The following is a 22732-nucleotide window of genomic DNA, read 5'->3' as shown; positions in this document are numbered from 1 at the left end:
CTGGGCTCAAGCAATCCTCCTACCTCCACCTCCCCAAATTCTGTAATTATGGGAGTGAGCCACACCAGCCAGTTATGCTTATTACTGTTTTTGAAGAGTAATAAGATATTTCCTGTCCTCAGAGAGCTTATAGTTGAATTATCTCACATCTTTGTTATGGTCAAAAGTTAACAAAGTAGAAACTTTGGCTGCCTTGGGAAAGAATATTGGACTATACCTCTCTTTCCAGCGGCATTTACATGTATAAAGCAAATACGATTAATGCCAGTTTGAAATGCAGTGGGATAGCTTGTGTATAATTATGTATTAAGATGGTAACATTTGACTACCTGGGGTGTTAATACTTACGTCATTAAAAATAGTTTTTAGATAATTTAAAAATTATTACAAGATAAGTAAGTTATTACAAGGTAAGATAAGTGTGGTAGCTTTTGTTATTTTAAATGACTAGAATTCATTTCAGTCTTCACATTGACTGTTATTTTTATGGTATTGGTAAGAATTACCTGACCATAACAAACATGGCAATAATATAATACTAGATTACCAAAGACAGTTCTTTATTTATTAATTATATATATATATATTTTTTAATTATTTCCTTTTTTTTTTGAGATGGAGTCTTGCTCTGTCACCCAGGCTGGAGTGCCGTGGCACGATCTCGGCTCACCACAACCTCCACCAATTCTCCTGCCTTAACCTCCCAAGTAGCTGGGACTACAGGCGTGTGCCACTATGCCCAGCTAACTTTTTGTATTTTTAGTAGAGACGGGATTTCACCTTGCTGGCCAGGCTGGTCTCAAACTCCTGACCTCATGATCTGCCTGCCTCGGCTTCCCAAAGTGCTGGGATTACAGGCGTGAGCCACCACGCCCAGCCAGTTTTTTCCATCTTAATAAAGGGTGTTTGTTAAAGCTGACTTTATTTTTATGCCACTGAAGTTTTTTTTTTTACATTATATGTACCTAGTTGAATGTAAACTACAGGACTGCTTCTTAAATGTTTTTATGTAATACGGGTATAGAGTTCCATAAAAGTTTTCAGAATTAGGAAGAAATTGTCACATAAATATAGGAAAAATAGTCATTCCTTTTGTAGTATTCTAATTGTAATTTAACACATTTGAAATTCATTGAGTAGCTTATATGTTTCAGAAACTGGTATTTGCTTTTTATATAAAGGTTTTTCATTTAGATCTTGGGGCAACCGTATGAGATAAAATCTTTGAGGCATTCATACTTTAAGTTTGACTTAACTGAGATCACAGCTCTAAAATGGCAGTACCAGATTTTCTGACTGCAGATATTACTTGTTTTAAGTTTTCTCTTACACTGAAAGGCAAGTATATCCTGAAATTTTTGAATCTGCTCCAGTACTTAATGTATTAGTAAATAGTGCACTGTTGGGTGGGAAAAACATAATATAGAAATCAAATCTAAGATGAATATGTAAAACATATTGAAAAATAGTGAAAGTAATTTAGCAATCATTAGAATACTGTTAGAGGACAGATTCGATTTCATTTTACTGCCACTGACTTAAAGCATTGTCTCTATTTTGCTGGATGTAATGGAGTTCTGGTTTTGAATGTTTCAGACATAAAAGGAATTGGTAAATTATTCTTTATAATGTTTTTACACAAGCCATGAGATAATAAAAATACTTTCGGATTCTAGCGAATTTACCCTGTGATGTATCCTAAATACCATGATTATAATTTGATTACATATCTTCTGTGAAAATTTAAAACTTTTTTTAAATTTCAGCATTTCAGAGAAAAGCTGCCTTCGTATGGAATGCAAAAGGTAAAGTGCTTTTTTCCACTATTTAATTTGATTTGCAAATTAAATACACAATTTTTTTTTAAAGCTCTCTATCAAGAAAAAATGTAAATTAATGAACTTTCTTTTACAGGATAGTATTGGAAGTTAATTTTATTCTTTTGAATTAAGAACAAAAAGAAAAAAAGGTTCATAAACAATTTTCCTCATGTTTGCTCCTGTTTTTGTCCATAATTGAAATCTTTGAAATTTAAAAAGTAAAATTTCCTCCTATAAGTTAGTTTGGATAAATACCTTGCAGTTAAGTCAAGACCAAATACTTCAGTTAAAAATAATGTACAAATTATTGTATTAATTAAAATCAATGTACAAAAAAAGTACTACTAAAAATACAGTTAATTTTAATTTATTACACTATATCTTAACATATGATTACCCTATGTAGAATAATAGGATCTCTCATCCTTCTCTGTTTTCTCAACCTTATTTTATTTTATTTTACTTTATTTTTTACTTTTCATAGCACTTGTTACCACCTGACATCTGTTTGTCTTCCCCTCCCAGGCCAGTGTAAGTTCTTGAGGATAGGATTTGTTTTGTTCACTCTGTGTCTCCTGACTCAGAACAGTGCCTGGCATTCTAAAGACTTCCAGTAAATAAACTTCTGATTGGATGAATCACATTTCACTTCTCAGTATTTACCAGCTATAATTTCAGTGTTCAAACTTAAAACTTTTTCTGATATATACACATCTATGTATGTATAATGTGTTAGAATAAGTGGGGAATATATATATGTGTATATACATATATACATATATATATATATTTTTTTTTTTTTGAGAGGGAGTCTTGCTCTGTCGCCAGGCTGGAGTGCAGTGGCGCAATCTCGGCTTACTGCAAACTCCCGACTCCCGGGTTCAAGCGATCCTCCTGCCTCAGCTTCCCGAGTAGCTGGGGTTACAGGCACCCACCACGCCCAGCTAATTTTTGTGTTTTTAGTAGAGATGGGGTTTCACCATGTTGGCCAGGATGGTCTCAATCTCCTGACCTCATGATCCGCCTACCTCAGCCTCCCAAAGTGCTGGGATTATAGGCATGAGCCACCATGCCCGGCCTAAGTGGGGAATTTTTAAAAGGTAGGTTTTCAAGTTAAATTGTTTTATACATAAAAATAATCCCTAACATCCCTTTGAGGTAGTAAGATGACTTCGTTTATACAGTGAATATTATTATTAAAAATATTAATGTATACAATTTTGAGGAAGAATGAAACCCAAATATGAGGTTTTCTAGATAGCTTTGGTTTAGATATTCAATGACTTTATTTTAATTATTTGAAAGGAAGTAATTTTAAAATACAATATTCTCTTCCTTGCTCCTAAAATGGCATACAAAACTTGTTCTGCAGACAAAGCCATATTTGTGAATTATATAAATTTGTAATGTCCTCAATAGTTGTTTAGGCCAGGAGTTTGCTTCTGTACTCAGTAGCCCCACATATCAACATTATTTTAATTCTTCTCCATGGAACTTATAAGCTGTCTCTTCTTGTTTATGTCAATATGTTTTTCTTTAACAGTGCTTTGGCTTTGTTCTTTATAATTTGGTGCACTTATCTCTTGCAGGTTGGTAGATCCAGATATCCAAACTGCCAGTATTGGATATGGCAAAATTTAGAAAGCATTAATATGTTTGTTAAAAATAACTATCTTCAGTTTGGTCGAATTTTGATTAATATCTTTTTTCAGACTTAGTCAACATGTGATATTCTTTATTTTCCCTTTTGAAATAGGAATTGGTAAATTTAATTGATAACCATCAGGTAACAGTAATAAGTGGTGAAACTGGTTGTGGCAAAACCACTCAAGTTACTCAGTTCATTTTGGATAACTACATTGAAAGAGGAAAAGGATCTGCTTGCAGGATAGTTTGTACTCAGCCAAGAAGAATTAGTGCCATTTCAGTAAGTAATCTCTTAACTTATTAAAAATTGTCTTTTTAAAAGTAATCTTGCTAGAACCTACTGATTCTGAAGGTGTGGAGTGATTCTTAATTAGGCTTAGGATTGGTGACTGTGAAAGCAAATAGTTGCTTAACATGTTTAATAATAAAGCCCAAAAAATTGAGTAACCTCTCTCTTAACAGATAATAGATATTTATGAATTCAAGATAAAATTTATATCCAGGCAAATTTCAGTATGTGTTCACAAGAATGAAATAGATAAAATATTTATAGAATTGATTACAAGCTTCAAATAATCTCCATCATTTGATTCTTTAAATTTTACTACTTGGTTTATTTAATTTTTTTTTTTACTTCTGTCATTTTTTGAGTATGTAAATACACTGAATGGTGGTGAAAGTGGGAAACCTTGTTTTTTTTTTTAAGCTGCATTTCTGTAGTCAGTGATTTATTTATTTATTTTTTGAGACAGGGTCTTATTTTGTCACTTAAGCTGGAGTGCAGTGGTGATAACACGGCTCAGTGCAGCCTCAACCTCTAGGGTTCAAGTGATCCTCCTGCCTCCGCCCCCCAAGTAGGTGGTACTATAGGCATGTGCTACCATACCTGGCTAATATTTGTATTTTTTGTAGAGATGGGGTTTTGCCATGTTGCCCATGCTGGTCTCGAACTACTGGGCTCAAGCAATCTGCCCACTTCAGCCTCCCAGAGTGCTGGGATTACAGGCATAAGCCTCTGTGTCCGGCCATAGTCAGTCATTTTTGAATGCAGCTACTCAGTAAGAGGAAATTTATGAGGAAAAATAAGGTATTGTTTCTGGTTTGTCAAGTCCAAAATTTTGGGAAGGCATACTTAAGTAACAGTTTATAACTAACTGTTAGTTCAGGTTGACTATACGAAATCCAGAATGCTCCCAAATCCAGAACTGTTTGAGTAGCAAAATGGAAATGCTCACTAGAGCATTTCACATTTTGGATTTTCAGATTTGGGATGTTTAACAAGGGCAAGTATAATGCACATATTCCAAAATAAAAACCGGAAACATTTCTGGTCCTGATCATTTTGGCTAAGGAATACCCAGCCTGTACATTGATTTTGTTGTCGTCGTCGTTTTTAGTTAGATGACCTAGTTAAATATGTGAGTTATATATTTTTTAAAGGTGTTTGGGGTTTCTTGTCATATTTCAGTGTGCATAGCGAATTTATTTATGCTATATAATTCTGTGTATAAATTATAAAGATTTGTGTTTGTCTTTGGTTTTATGGCAGTGCTGTTTATCACATGTCTAAGTCATTTAATATAGAATCTGTGGTTAAAAACATTACCAATTATGACAGCACTTGGCAGTAAATACAGTATATGTTTTAAGCTTTGGTTTCTAAGAAGTACTATAAAGAAAGAGCAGTAGACTTCACCCCTTTTTAAAAAGAAGTGTGTAAATTTATGGGATACAAGTGCAATTTTGTTACATGCATAGGTTGTGTAGTGGTTAAGTGAGAGCTTCTAGGTTGTCCATCACCCACATCATATACATTGTACCCATTAAGTAATTTCTCATCATCTGTCCTCCTCCTGTCTTCTCTTCTGAGTCTCCATCGTTTGCCATTCCACACTCTATGTCCACATATACCTGGTTTTTAGCACCCACTTATGTGAAATATGATATTTTGTCTTTTTGTGTCTATTTCGACATGATTTCACTCTTACAGCTAAATAGTATTCCATTGTGGTATATATATACACCACATTTTCCTTATCCAGTCATCCATTGATGAGCACTTAGATTGATTCCATATCTTTACTGTTATGAATAGTACTGTGATAAACATGCAAGACAGGTTTTTTTTTTTTTTGACACATTGATTTCTTTTCCTTTGGGTAGAAACCCAGCAGTGGGATTGCTGGATCAAATGATAGCTCTATTTTTAGTTCTTTGAGCAATCTCCATACTGTTTTCTATAGAGGCTGTGCTAATTTGCATTCCTACCAACAGTATGTAAGAGTTCTCTTTTATCCATGTCCTGGCCAAGATCTATTATTTTTTGACTCTTTAATAGTAGCCATTTTGACTGGGGTAAGATGATGTCTCATTGTGGTTTTAATTTGCATTTCTCTGATGATTAGTGATGTTGTGCATTTTTCATATACCTGTTAGTCATTTGTATATCTTCTTTTGAAAAATGTCTGTTCTTGTCTTTTGCCCTCCTTTTAAGGGGATGATTTGTCTTTTATTGTTGTTGTTTGAGTTTCTTGTATATACTGGGTATTTGTCCACTGCTGGATGAATAGTTTGCACATATTTTCTTCCGTTCTGGAAATTATCTGTTTACTCTGTTGATTATTTCTTTTGTTGTGTAGAAACTTCTTAGTTAATTCCCATTTGTCTATTTTTATTTTTGTCGCCTGTGCTTTTGAGGTCTTAGTCATAAATTCTTTGCCTAGACCAATGTCCAAAGGAGTTTTTCCCTAGGTTTTCTTCTAGTAGTTTCAGTTTTAGGTAGTCTTCACCCTTTTATGGGGACTATATTCCAGGAAATTGCATAAAATTACAGAATGGTGAAAAATAAACCACTTTTGTCATAACACACTTTTGTAGCTAGACTTAAATATTTTCACTAATATATAGCAGTTACTGTATATGCTGATAGTAGGAAGAAATGCTAAGTAGGTAATTTTTCTCTTCTTTTTTCCACCATCTGATGGAATTTGAGTAGACAGGTTAATGTGGTCTGTCAGTGTATACTAGATATACTTATTGGAACGTTTTACTTGTAAAGTATTATTTCTTACAAATTATGCCATTTTCTATTTCTAATACCTTATTATCACTGTTCTGTCACAGAATTAACTGTTGGTTACTTTTAGTTATACAAATCAGTATTAGATTATAACATTTCATCTTTCCAAATCTTATTTTTGGCAGTCATAACTTTCAAAACATGACCAAGAACTAGAAATTCAACACCAGTCCCTACCACAAACAAAAACACAAGGGAAGAGTATCAATATGTAATTACTTTCAAATTACACATAACTTCTACAAGTTTAGATCTTGATTTACAACTCTTAGAAAAGACCAGAAAAGTATAAATTAATGAGAGGATGCTATAGAAAGGCACTTTGAAACTGGTGATGAGAGAACTTGGCCTTAAAAGACTTTATAAGAGGAAATGAAAAATAAACAGCTCTTAAGAGAGGCACACACTGTTTTAGATACCTCAGATTTTAATATCTATTTTTTTAACTCATTTAGAAATCTGAAGAACAATTTTTCAACAGTCCTAGATTTTCATGGACATTCAGGATATTTGTTCTAAAGGAAATTATATTCTCTTTATGTTTTATTTGAATTAAAGGTTGCGGAAAGAGTAGCTGCAGAAAGGGCAGAGTCTTGTGGCAGTGGTAATAGTACTGGATATCAAATTCGTCTCCAGAGGTAAGAAATGTTCACTTCTTATATACAGGCAGATTTTAGTGAAACTTTGAAGCTGGAGATTCAAAAGAAAGGATATTTTCCCCATTTTTGTGATGGTTATTACTATTACAATTACCATTTAAAGTAACTGCAGCGTAGATGGCTTGCTGCCACAAATTTATCTTTTAACCCCACATCAGACTTGTATTGCCTTTTTAAAATGATGCTTTTATATTTGGAATGATTAGAAAAATAAACATTTTTCCTGGACGTAGATTAGTAGACCATTACTCTCTCTGAAAAGATTGTGTTCTATACCTTTCAGTACCACCTCCATATACTTCCAACTGACTTTTTATTGATTTTGATATCTTAACCCCCTATCCAACTCCACTGTGCAGTACATAGTTGGTCCTTTTCTGGAGCTTAGGACTCCATTTGCCTTTTTATGTTTTAATTTACTTAATGTTTTTTAGAGATAGGTTCTCACTCTGTTGCTCTGGCTGAAGTGCAGTGGTGCAGTCAACTCACTGCAGCCGAAGACTCCTGTGCTTAAGCAGTCCTCCCACCTCAGCCTCTCAAGTAGCTGGGCCTACTGGCGGACACCACCACAACTGGCTAATTTTTTTACTTTTCGAGCCTGGATCTCGCTGTGTTGCCCAGGCTGGTCTTGAGCTCCTGGGCTCAAGCAACCCTCCCATCTTGGCCTCAAAGTGTTGGGATTACAAGCCTGAGCCACCATGCCTGACACATTTGCCTTTTCAAATGAGCTTTCCAATTACGAACCAAATATTTAGGCCCCATAAGTAATTCAGTTGTTGTCTGAATGTGAATGGTCGTATCTTTTAAAAGAAATTAACATTATATCAATGACAGCAAAGATAATGTATAATGAACTTGAAGTATTTCCCATTACCCCATTGTGGTAGGTGTTCTTATAAGTAAAAAATTAAGTGTGAAGCTTTTCATTAAAACTGAAAGCATTTCTAAAATTGAAGATATAAACCTTTGTGGTAGTTAATTATTAGAAGAGAAAACCAAGGCTTATTAATTCATGTCTTTCATTCACAGTCGGTTGCCAAGGAAACAGGGTTCTATCTTATACTGTACAACAGGAATCATCCTTCAGTGGCTCCAGTCAGACCCGTGAGTATGTTTCAATTAAGGAAATATAAGTATTATCAAAAGATGTAATTATTAAATTGGATTTTACTAGTTGTTAAAGAAAAATGGTTTTAAAATTTTGTACTTCACACTTCTGCCTTAGGTATTTGTCCAGTGTTAGTCATATCGTACTTGATGAAATCCATGAAAGAAATCTGCAGTCAGATGTTTTAATGACTGTTGTTAAAGACCTTCTCAATTTTCGATCTGACTTGAAAGTAATATTGATGAGTGCAACATTGAATGCAGAAAAGTTTTCAGAATATTTTGGTGAGTAAAATGTATCGTTATTACATTAGAAAAGGTACTAGAAAAAATTAAAAAAATTAATATGGTACTAGGTAAAGAGTAGTCAAAATGAATGTCTAGCTATTAATTTTATTTTAATATTATTCTACCCTCCAGTTTCATGGATTAGACAATTGGGTCTATTTTTAAATGGTGGCATCATCTCTCATAGTGAGGACAGGTAGTTTCTTGTTGCTACCACCACACAATTAAGATGGCATCATTGAAGTCAAACCACAGATTTGCATAATTTTATAAACTTCTTTCTGTCATTTTTCTGTGGCTTTTATCACAGGTTAGGGTGGCAGTTTGCTGCTAATACTGCTAGTGACCACTTATGGAACACCTTCAATGTTCCAGGTAGTATATTTGCCACTTTGTCTTCCTTAGTCTTTATAACACTTTATGAGGTAGGTGCTATTATCATTCACATTTTTACAGATGAGAAAGCAGCCTCAGAGCAGTTAAGTAGGTTTCCCAAGCTGAAGCTAGATTGGACCAGCTGCAAAAGCACATTCTTTTAAAATTAATCCTCACTGTCTTTCCTGCTTATACTTGTGAAGGAAGGAGGGGGAAAGGGAGGGAATTACAATGTAATATATTTATGTTTAATAAATGTTCTTGTCATCAGCTTTTTAAAAGTCCTTTAAAATACATCCCAGTTAATACTGAAAACCATGTAAGATTAGTTGGGGTAGGTGTTATTATTGTTATTTTTAAATGAGATTTCTAGAACTAACATTGAGTACTTTGCTCAAATGTGTGCACATCATGGGTAGAGCAGTGATACCTACTTAGGTATTTTGACCTCTGATGTGATGTTTGCTTTTTACAGTGTGTACTGCTTGTTTCGCTTGTTATGAAATGTAAAGAGCATTTAAATAACAGTACCGAAGTGATTTTTTTATTAGTAATTTTGAAATAGTAACAATCTATTTGTTTAGGTTTTGTTTTGATTACCTTTCTCCGCTAATTCCGGGTGCTACAAGTAGTAATGCTTATCTAGAATTCAGTAAAACTTTGATATTCTGGATATTCTATTATGGCACCATCTGGGTTAATGATGAAGAGAAAATAGACTTCTAACTAATGGATTTTGAGTTCAGCTTAAAACTCTATTCTTTGATATTCTGTGTTATTTTGTAGAACTGTGAGATGTGTGTACAGTTTGGTAGCAGTAAAATGGTATTGAGTGAAGACTAGACTGCTGTTTTTTATTAAAGTAGATGTGGAAAAATAGGGTAGAATTGTAAAAGCTATAGGACCATTTTCTGGAATTAATAGTAAGTAATAGAGTCATTGTCCTATTTACAGTATATTAATGTTTTTAACATTTGAGTACAAATTTATGCTTATATTTTGTCTGCCGTAATAGGTAACTGTCCAATGATACATATACCTGGTTTTACCTTTCCGGTTGTGGAATATCTTTTGGAAGATGTAATTGAAAAAATAAGGTAAGTAAACATTAGGAAATAAAAAACATTAGAAAGTACTAATATATCACTTTTCTCATGTCGAACTTTAGTCTCAGAAACCCATCATTGACTATTTCCTTGTAAAACATTTTTCTGGGAATTAGCCACACTTGGCTGCACATTAAAATTGCCTGGAGCTTTTTAAAATCCAGATGCCTGATTTATACTCCCTACCTAAATTACATTACAGTGTCTGAGGTAGTAACCAGGCATCCGTGGTTTTTTTTAATTGAGACAGAGTCTCTCTCTGTCGCCTAGCCTAGAGTGCAGTGGAGCTATCTCCGCTCATGGCAACCTCCGCCTTCCAGGTTGAAGTGATTCTCCCACCTCAGCCTCCCAAGTAACTGGGATTACAGGTGTGTGCCACCATGCCCAGCTAATTTTTGTATTTTTAGTAGAAACTAGTTTCACCGTGTTGGCCAGGCTGGTCTCAAACTCCTGACCTCAAGTGATTTGCCTGCCTCAGCATCCCAAAGTCCTGGGATTACAGGTGTGAGCCACCACGCCTGGCTGGTGTCAGTGTTTTTTTGAAGATTCCTGGGCAGCAAAGTTTGGGAACCTTTGTCTTTAGTGTTTGAACCCTTTTGCTGGTTCTCCTGCCTGATTTTCACTTTCCTTTGTTGGCTTCCATTGCCGAACCTTTAAATATAATTTCCCCCAGTCTTCTCAATCATTTATGTTTTCACTGTGCAAACCTGTTTATATCCCTGACTGTAGTTCTGTATTTTCACAGCTTTCAGTAGTATAGCTTCAGAACTGAAGCTTCTCCTGATCTTCGAACTGGCTTTCTGCTCAATAGTATTCTAGTACCACAGATGCCTTGAACCTAACATTTCTCAAGCCTAAATCATTATCTTATATTCTCCCACCAAAAAAATAAAACAATGTGTCTTGCCCAGCGTACTTTATAATGGTTAATAATTATCCTCCACTTAGTTTTCTGACCTATAAATCAAAAAGTTAGTGTGTATCAGGCAGTTATGTACCAGGGTATGGCAACTGTTTTACACAGTGAGTAACCAAGTTAATCCAAGTCATTTTGTACTGTCTTCAAACACACACAAACTCTGGGAACTTTCTTCTTGAACATGCCTTCTCATTTTTATTTCTTTGCTAAGGTCCTTACTATCTCCCCTGTGCTAATACAATAGTTCCTCTTTTGGTACTATGTTCTTCACTCTTAGGATTGCTGCCATATATTTTCCTAAAAACAATTTGTTCATGTGAGCTTTCTTCTCCTGGGCAAGCTCCTTGCATATGTGATATCTCTTTAACAAACTGTTGAGAACCTTTTTTGGTTTGCCATGGCTATAACAGAGCACCTCAACTGGTATGCCCAAGTTACTGATTCCCCCAGCATTCTGACCACTGGCCTTTTGCTGCTAGCAGACTTCTCCAGGAGCTTGTGTAGAATTGTATTTGTATTCTTTGATGGGAAAAAGCCTGAGAAGCACAGCCCGATAGGATCAGGTTCAAATTCCTTAGCTGGTCATTCCAAGGCCCTTTACAGTGTGTCCCCGTCTTCTTTTCTAGCCTCATTTCCCAGTCATGTGTCCTGTGGCCTGTTTGTGCTGAGTATACCATTCCATAATAGTGTATTTAGCATGCCATGCCCTCTCATTCATGAATTTGCCCTGTTACGTTTTTCTTCCTCTTAGACCTTTATATGCCATCTTCTCCATCCTTTCATGTGTAAACTATTGATTATATAAGAAAAATCCCAGCTTCATTGCTCGTTAAGCCTTCCCTAGTACCTCTCACAGACTTGAATTCTTTCTTTCTTTCTGTTTTTTTTTTTTTTTGAGACAGTCTCATTCTGTCGCCATGCTGGAGTGCAGTGGCGTGATCTCTGCTCACTGCAACCTCCGCCTCCCAGGTTCAAGCAATTCTCCTGCCTCAGCCTCCCGAGTAGCTGGGACTACAGGTGCACGCCACCATGCCCAGCTAATTTTTGCATTTTTAGTAGAGATGGGGTTTCACCATGTTGGCCAGGATGGTCTCGATCTCTTGACCTCATGATCCGCCCACCTCGGCCTCCCAAAGTGCTCGGATTACAGGTGTGAGCCACCGCGCCCGACCTTTAGTTCTTTCTCATCTGTATTCCTATACCACTTGTATCATATCTCTTATAACCCTTATGTTATTTGTTGTATAGTGTATCTCTATATTTGCCTCTTGCACTAGATTTCAAACTTTTCGGGGTCCAGGATTTTGTCTTGTTTATTTTAGTAACTAGTACATAGCACAGTGCCTGACCTACGGTAAATCTGAATGAAAAAAAGGGTAGCCAGGCATGGTGGCTCATGTCTGTAATCCCAATGCTTTGGTAGGCAGAGGCGGGGCAGATCGCTTGAGCCCAGCAGTTCAAGACCAGTCTGGGCAATGTGGTGAAACCCCGTCTCTACAAAAAATACAAAAATCAGCTGGGTGTGATGCCATGCGCTTATAGTCCCAGCTACTCAGGACGCTGAGGTGGGAGGATTTCTTGAGCCTGGGAGGCAGAGATTGCAGTGAGTGGAGATCACAACACTGCACTCCAGCCTAGGTGACAAAGGGAGACCCCGTTTCAAAAAAAAGGGGATTGGGGGATAGATGTAGAAACACTTGGGATGAGATTTTTCAAAACTCTAAAGTTCTCTTAAGAAAACCAGGAAGTGAGAGTGGAAGGTGAGAGCAAAGGTCCTACAACCATTTTTACATGAAGAAAAATCTGCTGAGTTTTGACCAGACATTTATTTCACAAGTATTTATTAAGCTTTACTCTATGCCTTGCACTGTGCTAGGGTCTGAGCATTAAGCAAGGAGAGACTTGGTATATGCTCTCAGAATTTATTTGTAGACAGGGAGACACATAAGCTATTATATATAAAGTCTAAGGGAAGTGAAGAGTATATTGGAAATTAGGTTTTATGTATATTAGGTAGAGACTGGGCAAGTTAGGAAAGCAGTGGAAGTCAAAGTAGGAAAGAGGGAAATGTATATATCAGAGAAGGTAGAACATACTAAAAGCCTCAGAGAGACAGCATGCAATGGTCTTCCATGTCCTGATTTTATCATCAGTGGCCATAAATTTTCTGTACACTCCCTCTTCATTTCCACTTTTTACCATGTGTCCCACATCCTATCATGGCACATTTAGCAATTGCTTGCCAGGAAAATAAGAGGCAACTGCTTGGCAACAATGAAAACAAAGTTTTGAGGATCAATAATCTGAAGGCACCTGATGGAAACTTGCTTTCTTAAGCTCCCTGGATGTCAGGGAATGCATATGGAATTGTAGCCAAGCAGTCTTTTGAAGCAAAAACATGGTATCTGTGCATTTGCCATCTGCTCATCAGCTCTAAGAGGAGAGTTGAATGAGGGTTGTCCTTGGTTAGAGATTTTCATCAGAAGTTCCTGGTGTCCCCTTCCCAGAAGAAGAGCTGCACAGAAGGGAGGTAGCAAAGAAAATACAATGACCAGAACAAGAACAGGGCAAGATGATGTGGAGGGTTGTGATTGGAGGTGGGAGGATTGAAGGTTACCTCTGTTTTGCAATTTCTGGGAAGGGAGCCGACTGTGGGTGCATCCTGCTGACTAGGACCAATCTGTGTCTCAGGTTGCCGTACCTCAGGTAGGTGCCTCTGTATGTATCGAAGACTTAGGGGAATTCTGGGTCACAGGTACTGAATAGGGGAGGGGATTAACACTTTCTGGGTATCTGCTATACATGAGGCTTTATCACTTTTTTTTTTTTTTTTTTTTTACTTTATCACATTTTTAAAAATCTCATGCCAGTACTGTTACAAACATTAATCTCTCAAATAAGATAACTAAAGGCCAGATGTTTAATGCCTTGTCTAAGGTTACACAGCTAGTCAGTAGCAGAGGAAGGATATTCTGACTTGGGAGTCCATGCTCCAGCCCCTCCCCCACTCCATCTAGATGCTATCCTCTAGTTGAGCTCAGAGACGCCTTGAGGTTAAAGTGTGGGTTCATTTTTGTCTTTTCCCACCTCGTGCCTCGCAGGACTGACAATGATAGGTAGAATTATTGTCCAGATGCGCCCTCTATGGTTTTAGCAATCACTACAGGATGGTAGTAGAATCATAGTACAGCACTCAATTGACATATGAGAGACTTGAATACTGATTCTGGATCTGCCATTAACTACAACTGTGTGACTGAGCAGAGTTAAATAGTTCTCTAGCGTGGGTCTGTAGATCTGGATGCACTATCTGAATCTCCTGCAGGCACTAATTAAAATTCTTAGATTAACAGACCCAAGGCATACCTACCAAATCCAAATCATCAGGGATGGGATTTAGGAGTCTGTATTTTACAAGCTCTCTGAGGGATTCAATTCTTATGTGCAGTCAGGTTTGGACTTAACATTAATATTAACTTTTGTTCTAAAGCAAACTTAAAATAGAAGGTAAAAGTTACTTACTTTAGTCTTTTTCTAAATTTTTGACTACTAAAAATGATCTATAGGTTTATATACTTCAATAAAGAAGAATGATTTTTATCCAAAATATCAGGTTTTATAAGTTAATGAACACAAACTGATATTTTAGCTAGCATTCACTTGAAAGCATAATGAAAATGTTCTTTAGAATTCTTTTTGAAAATCCTAAATATAAAATGTCACAGATTTTAGCTAAAACTAGAGTTTCAAAAAAGTGAAGATATTCAAGAATGTTTTTATTTTAGGTATGTTCCAGAACAAAAAGAACACAGATCCCAGTTTAAGAGGGGTTTCATGCAAGGGCATGTAAATAGACAAGAAAAAGAAGAAAAAGAAGCAATATATAAAGAACGTTGGCGAGATTATGTAAGGGAACTGCGAAGAAGGTAAGTTTATTTTGTCTGAAGGTGAGAAATCAGTGGCTAAATAAAACAAAAAGCCAGAGGCTTGGGGGCATCTTCTTGAATCTGTACGTACTTAAAGGAGAGCATTGTGAGTCTCTTATTCGAGCTAAATATTGTGCTGATTTGACTTTTAAGCAGTAATTACCCCAGTAATTCTCTCCGATCTGTAGATTATGTTCCTCCATTTGCAGATTGAGTTAATTTTAAGCTTTTATAGCAAGTTAACAGAAAACTTGATTAAGTATTTCATGACTTTGTGTTTAACTTTGATAGGTATTCTGCAAGTACTGTAGATGTTATAGAAATGATGGAGGATGATAAAGTTGATCTGAATTTGATTGTTGCCCTCATCCGATACATTGTTTTGGAAGAAGAGGTTAGTTTTATTTTTCTTTCCTCAGTTAACATAATTTTAATTTTATTAACGTATCAAGGCCATGAAAAATACAGTTTTCTTAAATGCTTATGAAACAGACTGGAAGAAATTACTTTTGATACTAGAAATCATCTCATAGTAGCAAAAGATTTAGGCATTTGACCTGTTTGAAGAAAAGACTAAACAAATATATGGATTATAAATCTCATTTTTTAAAAGTGAGCTTAGCTGGATGCAGTGGCTCATGCCTGTAATCCCAGCACTCTGGGAGGCCAAGGCAGGTGGATCACTTGAGGCCAGGAGTTCGAGACCAGCCTGGCCAATGTGGCAAAACCCTGTCTCTACTAAAAATACAAAAATTCGCTGGGCGTGGTGACACAGGCCTGTAATCCCAGCTACTTGGGAGGCCGAGCATGAGAATCACTTGAACCCAGGAGGCAGATGCTGCAGTGATCCGAGATCATGCCATTGTACTCCATCCTGGGTGACAGAGCAAGACTCTCTCAAAAACAATAATTTTAAAAAAAAAGCTTATATACTTTTAATTATTAACGAAAATTATCCTGAGCTAATATAATTTTAATGGAGACTTCAGTGTGCACACAATTTTACTGTTACTGCATTTTGTTGATGTGATCCTTTGTAATGGTTATTTCCCCTTCATATAGGATGGTGCGATACTGGTCTTTCTACCAGGCTGGGACAATATCAGCACTTTACATGATCTCTTGATGTCACAAGTAATGTTTAAATCAGGTACTATGTAAATGTATTTTACTGTAATTCAAAGAGTGGTATTTGAATTATATATGACGTGTATTTTTTTCTTTTATTCAAAGAAGTGTTGCTTCTACTAGGTCACAGATGAAGGTGAAGCTCTTTATTTAGTATTATGAAGAGAATATTTTCTTTTTCACAATTTGCCTAATAAAATTGGCTCTTAAAGCATAGGTATGTGAGGTTTTTCATTTTTTCACTTACTGCTGCAAAAAAGAAATCCCTTGGCCCAGTGTTTCTGAATTCTGAGTATACAACAGAGTCACCCATGGAGCTTCTTTAAGATTCAGATACCTAGACCCCATCATCACCCCAAATCTAAGACTGCGACCTGAACATCTGAAGTTGTTAAAATTCCTCAAGTGATTTTGATCCTGTATGAACAGCATATTTTGAAACATATAAACTCTAGAGAAATGAATGAGAACCTTTTTTTCTATAAAATTTAGAGTATTTTCAGCAATCATTAACTTCAAATATAAAAACTACAAAGAAAATTCTATTTAATTTTTACAGTTCTGAATATAATTTTTTTATTTTGAGATGGAGTCTCGCTCTGTTGCCAGGTTGGAGTGCAGTGATGCCATCTCGGCTCACTGCAACCTCCGCCTCCTTTGTTCAAGCAGTTCTCCTGCCTCAGTCTCCAGAGTAGCTGGGATTACAGGCATGTGCCACCATGCCCGGCTGACTTTCTGCATTTTTAGTAGAGATGGGGTTTCACTATGTTGACCAGGCTGGTCTCGAACTCCAGACCTGAAGTGATCCTCCCATCTCAGCTTTCCAAAGTGCTGGGATTACAGGCTTGAGCCACCACGTGTGGCCCCTGAATATAATTTCTAACCCTACTCTGTTGAAGTGCTTTTGACAAAATTAATTATTTATTTATTAATTTATTTTTGAAACAGCATCTCACTCTCTTGCCCAGGCTGGAGTGCAGTGGTGCGATCTCGGCTCACTGCAACCTCCACCTTCCAGGTTCATGAGATTCTCCTGCCCTGCCTCCTGAGTAGCTGGGACTGTAGGCACCCGCCACCACGCCCGCCTAATTTTTTGTATTTTTAGTAGAGACAGGGTTTTACTGTGTAAGCCAGGATGGTCTTGATCTCCTGACCTTGTGATCTGCACGCCTCGGCCTCCCAAGTGCTGGGATTACAGGCATGAGCCACCACGCCCAGCCAGACAAAATTTATAGGCACTAGAAAATATTTTGATCTAATTGTATTGACTAAAATAATAAATGTATATATTTATTATTTGTTAAATCCTGTTATGCTCTGAAAGCATTCTCTGTAATTAAAATTATTTACTATCTAGCTTGCAAAGCATTTTGATCTAATTGACTTCTCTATAAAGAAATACTGCTTTCTGTTTTCTTTTTGTGTGATAACTTTATAGAAAAATTTTTCATGATTAGACAGCTCAATTTTTCAAACAACTAGAATTTTTTTATTGGCTGAATCTAACTCTGGCCTTTCCTTCCCCCATTATTATAAACATTATTGTATAGTGTACTTATAATTTTAAAAAATGTGTGTGCATATATTTACCAATGAAGATAAGATATATACCAAAATATAACGTTATCATTTAGTGTATGTGATGGAGAGTGGGAAAAGGGTATATTATAGATTATTATAATTGACTTCGTTAACTTTCTAGTTTGAATTAATTATTCTCAAGGAAAGAGTTGCTAATGTATACACTTCCACTACCAGCTCAATTCCTTTTAAAGGAAATCTTTCCAGAACTTGAGTGTTTTTTCTCAAATTATGTTGAAAAAAATTTAGCCTTGATAATCAGTTGTATAGTTAACCACTATCATGGAGAGAAAATTGGCCTCTGTGCTGAGAAGTTGAGTTTTGAAACTCAGTTTATTAAATGCTTGTCAATTTCTTGTTTTTTTCTTTTCATAAGAGTATAGATTTTGTTCTCATTAAGACTCTCTTAGTTGTATGGTGTCAACAATATAAATTTTTTTTCCCAATTATATAGTCTTCAACAGAATCGTTTTTACTTTTATTATCCCTGGCTAACTTTTTAAACTTTTTATAATGAAACATTTTAAATATACAAAAAAACTAGAGAAACTTTTTTTTTTTTTTTTTTTTTGAGGTGGAGTCTCGCTCTGTTTCCCAGGCTGGAGTGCAGTGGCATGATCTCAGCTCACTGCAACCTCCGCCTCCCAGGTTCAAGCAGTTCCCTGCCTCAGCCTCCCGAGTAGCTGGGATTATAGGCACCCATCACCACACCTGGGTAATTTTTGTATTTTTAGTAGAGACAGGGTTTCACCATCTTAGCCAGGTTGGTCTTGAACTCCTGACCTTGTAATCCACCTGCCTTGGCCTCTCAAAGTGCTGGGATTGCATGCGTGAGCCACTGCACCCAGCCAAAACTAGAGAATCTTAATGAATCCACGACTTCAGTGCCAACAATTATTTTTTCAGTCCTAGTTTTTTCTTAAAGTCAATTGCAGCTGTCACATTTCATTTCTAAATGTATAAGGAAGAATCTCTAAAGGCAATTTTCTACATAACCATCATGTCTTTATCATACCTAATCCTTAATACCATCTGATAATCCAGTCTGTAATCAGATTTTCCCATTTTTCTGAAAAGTGTCTTTCACAACTAGCCTGCTCAAACTATAGAAAGTGTCAACATCTTTTGATCTAGCTCTAGAACATTGCTCCCCTCCACTCCCTGCTTTTCCTCATGGTAGTATAAAGTCATGGAAAAGACCAGGCCATTTGTTCTCTAATAAGTCCAACTTTCTGAATTTGTGTGACTCTTTATGCTATCATTTCATTTGATTCTCTCTTACCTTTATTTCCTGTAACTCGAAAGTTATATCTGAAAGCTTGATTCAATTCAAGTATTTTTGGCTTGAATATTATAGTTGTAATATTTCATACTGTCACAGAGACAAGTAATTCAGAGGATTCTTTTTTAGCAACATCAGTTGCTTGGCAGCTGTTCACTATTTATTTTTAAGATTCGTAAAATCTCTTCACAGTCAGAGTCCATGGGGATCATCATATCCTTTAGATAACAACAGTTCTTTTCTGGGGAAGTATAGCTGACTTGAATCATTTGGGCATTTAAGTCAGATTGTATTTTTGTAAGCATAGTTAAATGTGAAATTAACCCTTGCTTTCTTGATACTCTCCCTTTCACCCATCACTGCATTACACCAGACTTTCTGTGTTGGCTAATAATTGTGAATGGGCTTGAGCTATTTCATTTGGAAACTTAAAAAGTAGGAATTTCTTATATTTTTAACAAAATATGTGTAAAATGTGGGTCACTTTTGGAATGTATTATTATTATTATTATTTTTGAGACAGAGTCTCACTCTGTCGCCTAGGCTGGAGTGCAGTGGCGCGATCTCGGCTCACTGCAAGCTCCGCCTCCCAGGTTCACGCCATTCTCCTGCCTCAGCCTCCCAGGTAGCTGGGACTACAGGCGCCTGCCAACACGCCCAGCTAAGTTTTTGTATTTTTAGTATAGACGGGGTTTCACCGTGTTAGCCAGGATGGTCTTGATCTCCTGACCTCGTGATCCGCCCGCCTCGGCCTCCCAAAGTGCTGGGATTACAGGCATGAGCCACCGCGCCTGGCCTGGAATGTATTATTTTTAACAAGGACTATTTCATTATTTTCTAACTAGGACATGGGTATTTAATAAGTAATTTGCTCTAAAAATTTAGATATTATCGGTTTGATTGAAATAGTGAGGATTGCCAGGTGCAGGGCTCATGCCTGTAATCTGTAATCCCAGTACTTCGGAAGGCTGAGGTGGGTGGATTGCTTGAGCTTGGGAGTTCAAGACCAGCCTGGGCAACATGGCAAATCCCCATCTCTACAAAAAATACAAAAATTAGCCAAACATGGTTGTGCATGCCTGTGGTCTCAGCTACTCGGGAGGCTGAGGTGGGAGGATCACTTGAGCCCAGGGGGCAGAGGTTGCAGTGAGCAGAGATCACACCACAGCAACTGGCAACAGAATGAGACCCTGACTGAACAACAGAAAAATAGGATCACCCAAAGTGTACAAACGTATTCATGTTAAACAGAATTGTTGGCTATTCATTCAGTTTTTATTGGTGTAATTTGAAAAGATTACTCCCAACTTTTGAGCATTCTTTAAGAATTTGGGGAAAATACTTATCAATATGAAATAAACTAAGAGAACAAAATGTTAGCTTGAACTTGGAGCGCTCAGAAAACAAGACTATAAAGAAATTAAGTTGGTCTGTTTGTATGTAGAAATAAAAATAAAGAATTTTTGGTTCACTTAAACAGATGGGCAGTTTGTCAACTCAGATGGTTTAGCTGTTTTCATTAAATAATGTTCAATGTCTTATCAAAAAAAAGAATTGAGCGGTTCAGCTTCTGAATTCACTGTCTCATATGTGTTTGATGGAGCTTTTCTGCAACTCTTTATCTTAAAATTTAATTCTCTTTAATTTTCAGATAAATTTTTAATTATACCTTTACATTCACTGATGCCTACAGTTAACCAGACACAGGTATGTTAAATGGATACATTTGTTAAATGTATTTCAAACTGAGGCAAGCTTTAAGGACTGCTTGTTACGTGTTTTCCTTTATTTTTTTTAAGGAGTATTTTCAAATAGTAATTCATGTAAAAAAATACTTCTTTGAGAACCTTTGCAAATGAGTCTTCAGGGGATGATTGCTCAAAAACTTGAATATCAGCGGATAACCCACAAATCAGATTAGTTTTGTCTACATTAGGAAAAAGTTTAAAGAATTGGTTTCACCAGTAACTTGGTTGAGTTTCCTGAGTAAGAGGAAAAGGTCTGTGAGTACTACTAAAACTAACCAAACCTAGAAATTAATGATCTGTGACATACTACAGTTTGATGATGATTTGAGATTTAATTTCACAAAATTAGTATATTCACAGGTATAAAATTTCTGTTTTAATAATGTATTATGAATGTTTGGCTCCATCAGATACAGGCGCTTTCCTAATTAGAGTGAACACTACATTCTCAGAGGCAGGATAATGTTATGATCTACAGTATTTGCAGGCTCTTGCAAAATGAAATTGATTAGAAAACCTGCTCCTCCCCCCATTTCTAGTTTATCCTTTTCTCTTTTTATAAGAAAATATCAAGATACTTTTCTTTGAGACCCTTTTAATATTTTTGTTGCTGGTACCTTAGTCATGAATTAGATACAGAGTACATACCTGAGAGAAGAGAGGGGGCAAGAAAGAAAACTCTTGATTCCAAAGACTGAAAGAGTATCCAGCATGGAAGTATTCATCTTCCACACCATAACCTAGTAAATTATGTATTCCTTTGCTGGAGATAGCCTGGGAAACATTTTCTGTATTGACTACCAGTTTTGTAAATGAAGGGATAAGTTTTTGCTTTTTGTTTGTTTGCATTATCGCCAGTGGTACTTGATTACCTATCTTCTTTCTACTTTAGTGACATTGTCGGGTTGTGGGGCAGTATTTGTAGAATTCTCCATTTAAAGAGGATTTTTTTTTTTCACTCCAATCTGATCTCAAGCTAGTAGACAGTGGTTGGTACAGCTGCACAGTTGACATTTATTCTGCTGGGTTGGGCATCTGCCTGATTATTCAGTGTTCTTACCCATGGAGACTTGACTTCATTATTCTTGTCCTAACAGAAATATCCCTCCCTCTACTTTATAACCTCCAGCTTTTGTTAAAAAACTGCTGTAAATTTAAATAATGATACCTCATTGGAAATCTTGTTTGTGATAAGATTGTGACATCTGTGGGAGATTTAATGTGGTTTACCAAAAGATAATTTTGTAATATTGAAAATGATCTATACTTCATAAATACATCGATAAATATTAGATGTATATGTCAGTGAATGAACATAGAATGCTAAAAATGAACAGTATCTGAGGTAATTCCTCTAATTACAAATATAATGTATTAGAAGTTAGTGTACTTTTGTGATTCTGATGTATTTATTTTTACAGGTGTTTAAAAGAACCCCTCCTGGTGTTCGGAAAATAGTAATTGCTACCAACATCGCGGAGACTAGGTAAAAATAGTTTTAAATATCAAATACTGATGATTACATAAGTTTTAAACACCATAAAGTTTTAAACACCATATACCTTAATCTTTTTTCTCTACCGTATACCTTGTAATTTATTAAAAATAAAACCTTTTTTATGGCAGTGAGCATAGTTTTATTTTTTATGGGCTTTTTTGAGACAAGGTCTCATTCTGTCACCCATGCTGCAGTGCAGTGGCACGATCATGGCTCACTGCAGCCTTGATCTCCTCAGCTCAAGTGAGCCTTCCACCTCAGCCTCCCAAGTAGCTTGTACTACAGGCTTGTGCCACCACACCTGTCTGATTTTTTAAATTTCTTGTAGAGATGGAGTCTCACTATGTTGCCCAGGCTGATCTCTAACTCCTGGGCTCAAAATGATCCTATTGCCTCAACCTCCCAAAGTGCTGGGATGACAGGCCTAAGCCACCATGCATGGCCAGTTTTGTGGGGGTTTTTTAACCTATAGTAATGCTTTAGCTCAGAAATAGCATTTTAGGTGTTGGTTTTTGTTTGTTTTGTTTTCCTAAAGAAGCATGGGAGCTGAGGTAAATTTTGTCCTTTCG

General features: G+C 36.3%; 1 protein-coding gene across 3 annotated transcripts in view; it reads left to right on the top strand.

Moving 5' to 3' along the window:
* The window catches only part of DHX36 (DEAH-box helicase 36), a 50930-nt gene that overhangs the window by 11025 nt on the left and 17173 nt on the right, over window positions 1-22732 (top strand). For all 3 annotated transcript variants that reach the window (XM_016942201.4, XM_001147527.7, XM_001147599.7), the window contains exons 4-14: window positions 1767-1805; window positions 3577-3747; window positions 7105-7184; window positions 8235-8309; window positions 8431-8597; window positions 9991-10072; window positions 14786-14926; window positions 15218-15320; window positions 15989-16076; window positions 20569-20624; window positions 22087-22151. In XM_016942201.4, the coding sequence (XP_016797690.1) occupies window positions 1767-1805; window positions 3577-3747; window positions 7105-7184; window positions 8235-8309; window positions 8431-8597; window positions 9991-10072; window positions 14786-14926; window positions 15218-15320; window positions 15989-16076; window positions 20569-20624; window positions 22087-22151 (1067 nt within the window). The remainder of the gene's footprint in view (window positions 1-1766; window positions 1806-3576; window positions 3748-7104; window positions 7185-8234; window positions 8310-8430; window positions 8598-9990; window positions 10073-14785; window positions 14927-15217; window positions 15321-15988; window positions 16077-20568; window positions 20625-22086; window positions 22152-22732) is intronic.

The sequence above is a fragment of the Pan troglodytes genome, chromosome 2 (assembly GCF_028858775.2).
Source record: "Pan troglodytes isolate AG18354 chromosome 2, NHGRI_mPanTro3-v2.0_pri, whole genome shotgun sequence".
NCBI classification, from domain to species: domain Eukaryota; kingdom Metazoa; phylum Chordata; class Mammalia; order Primates; family Hominidae; genus Pan; species Pan troglodytes.
Note: the sequence above shows the minus strand (reverse complement) of the source record. Positions and strands in the feature narration are given on the sequence as shown.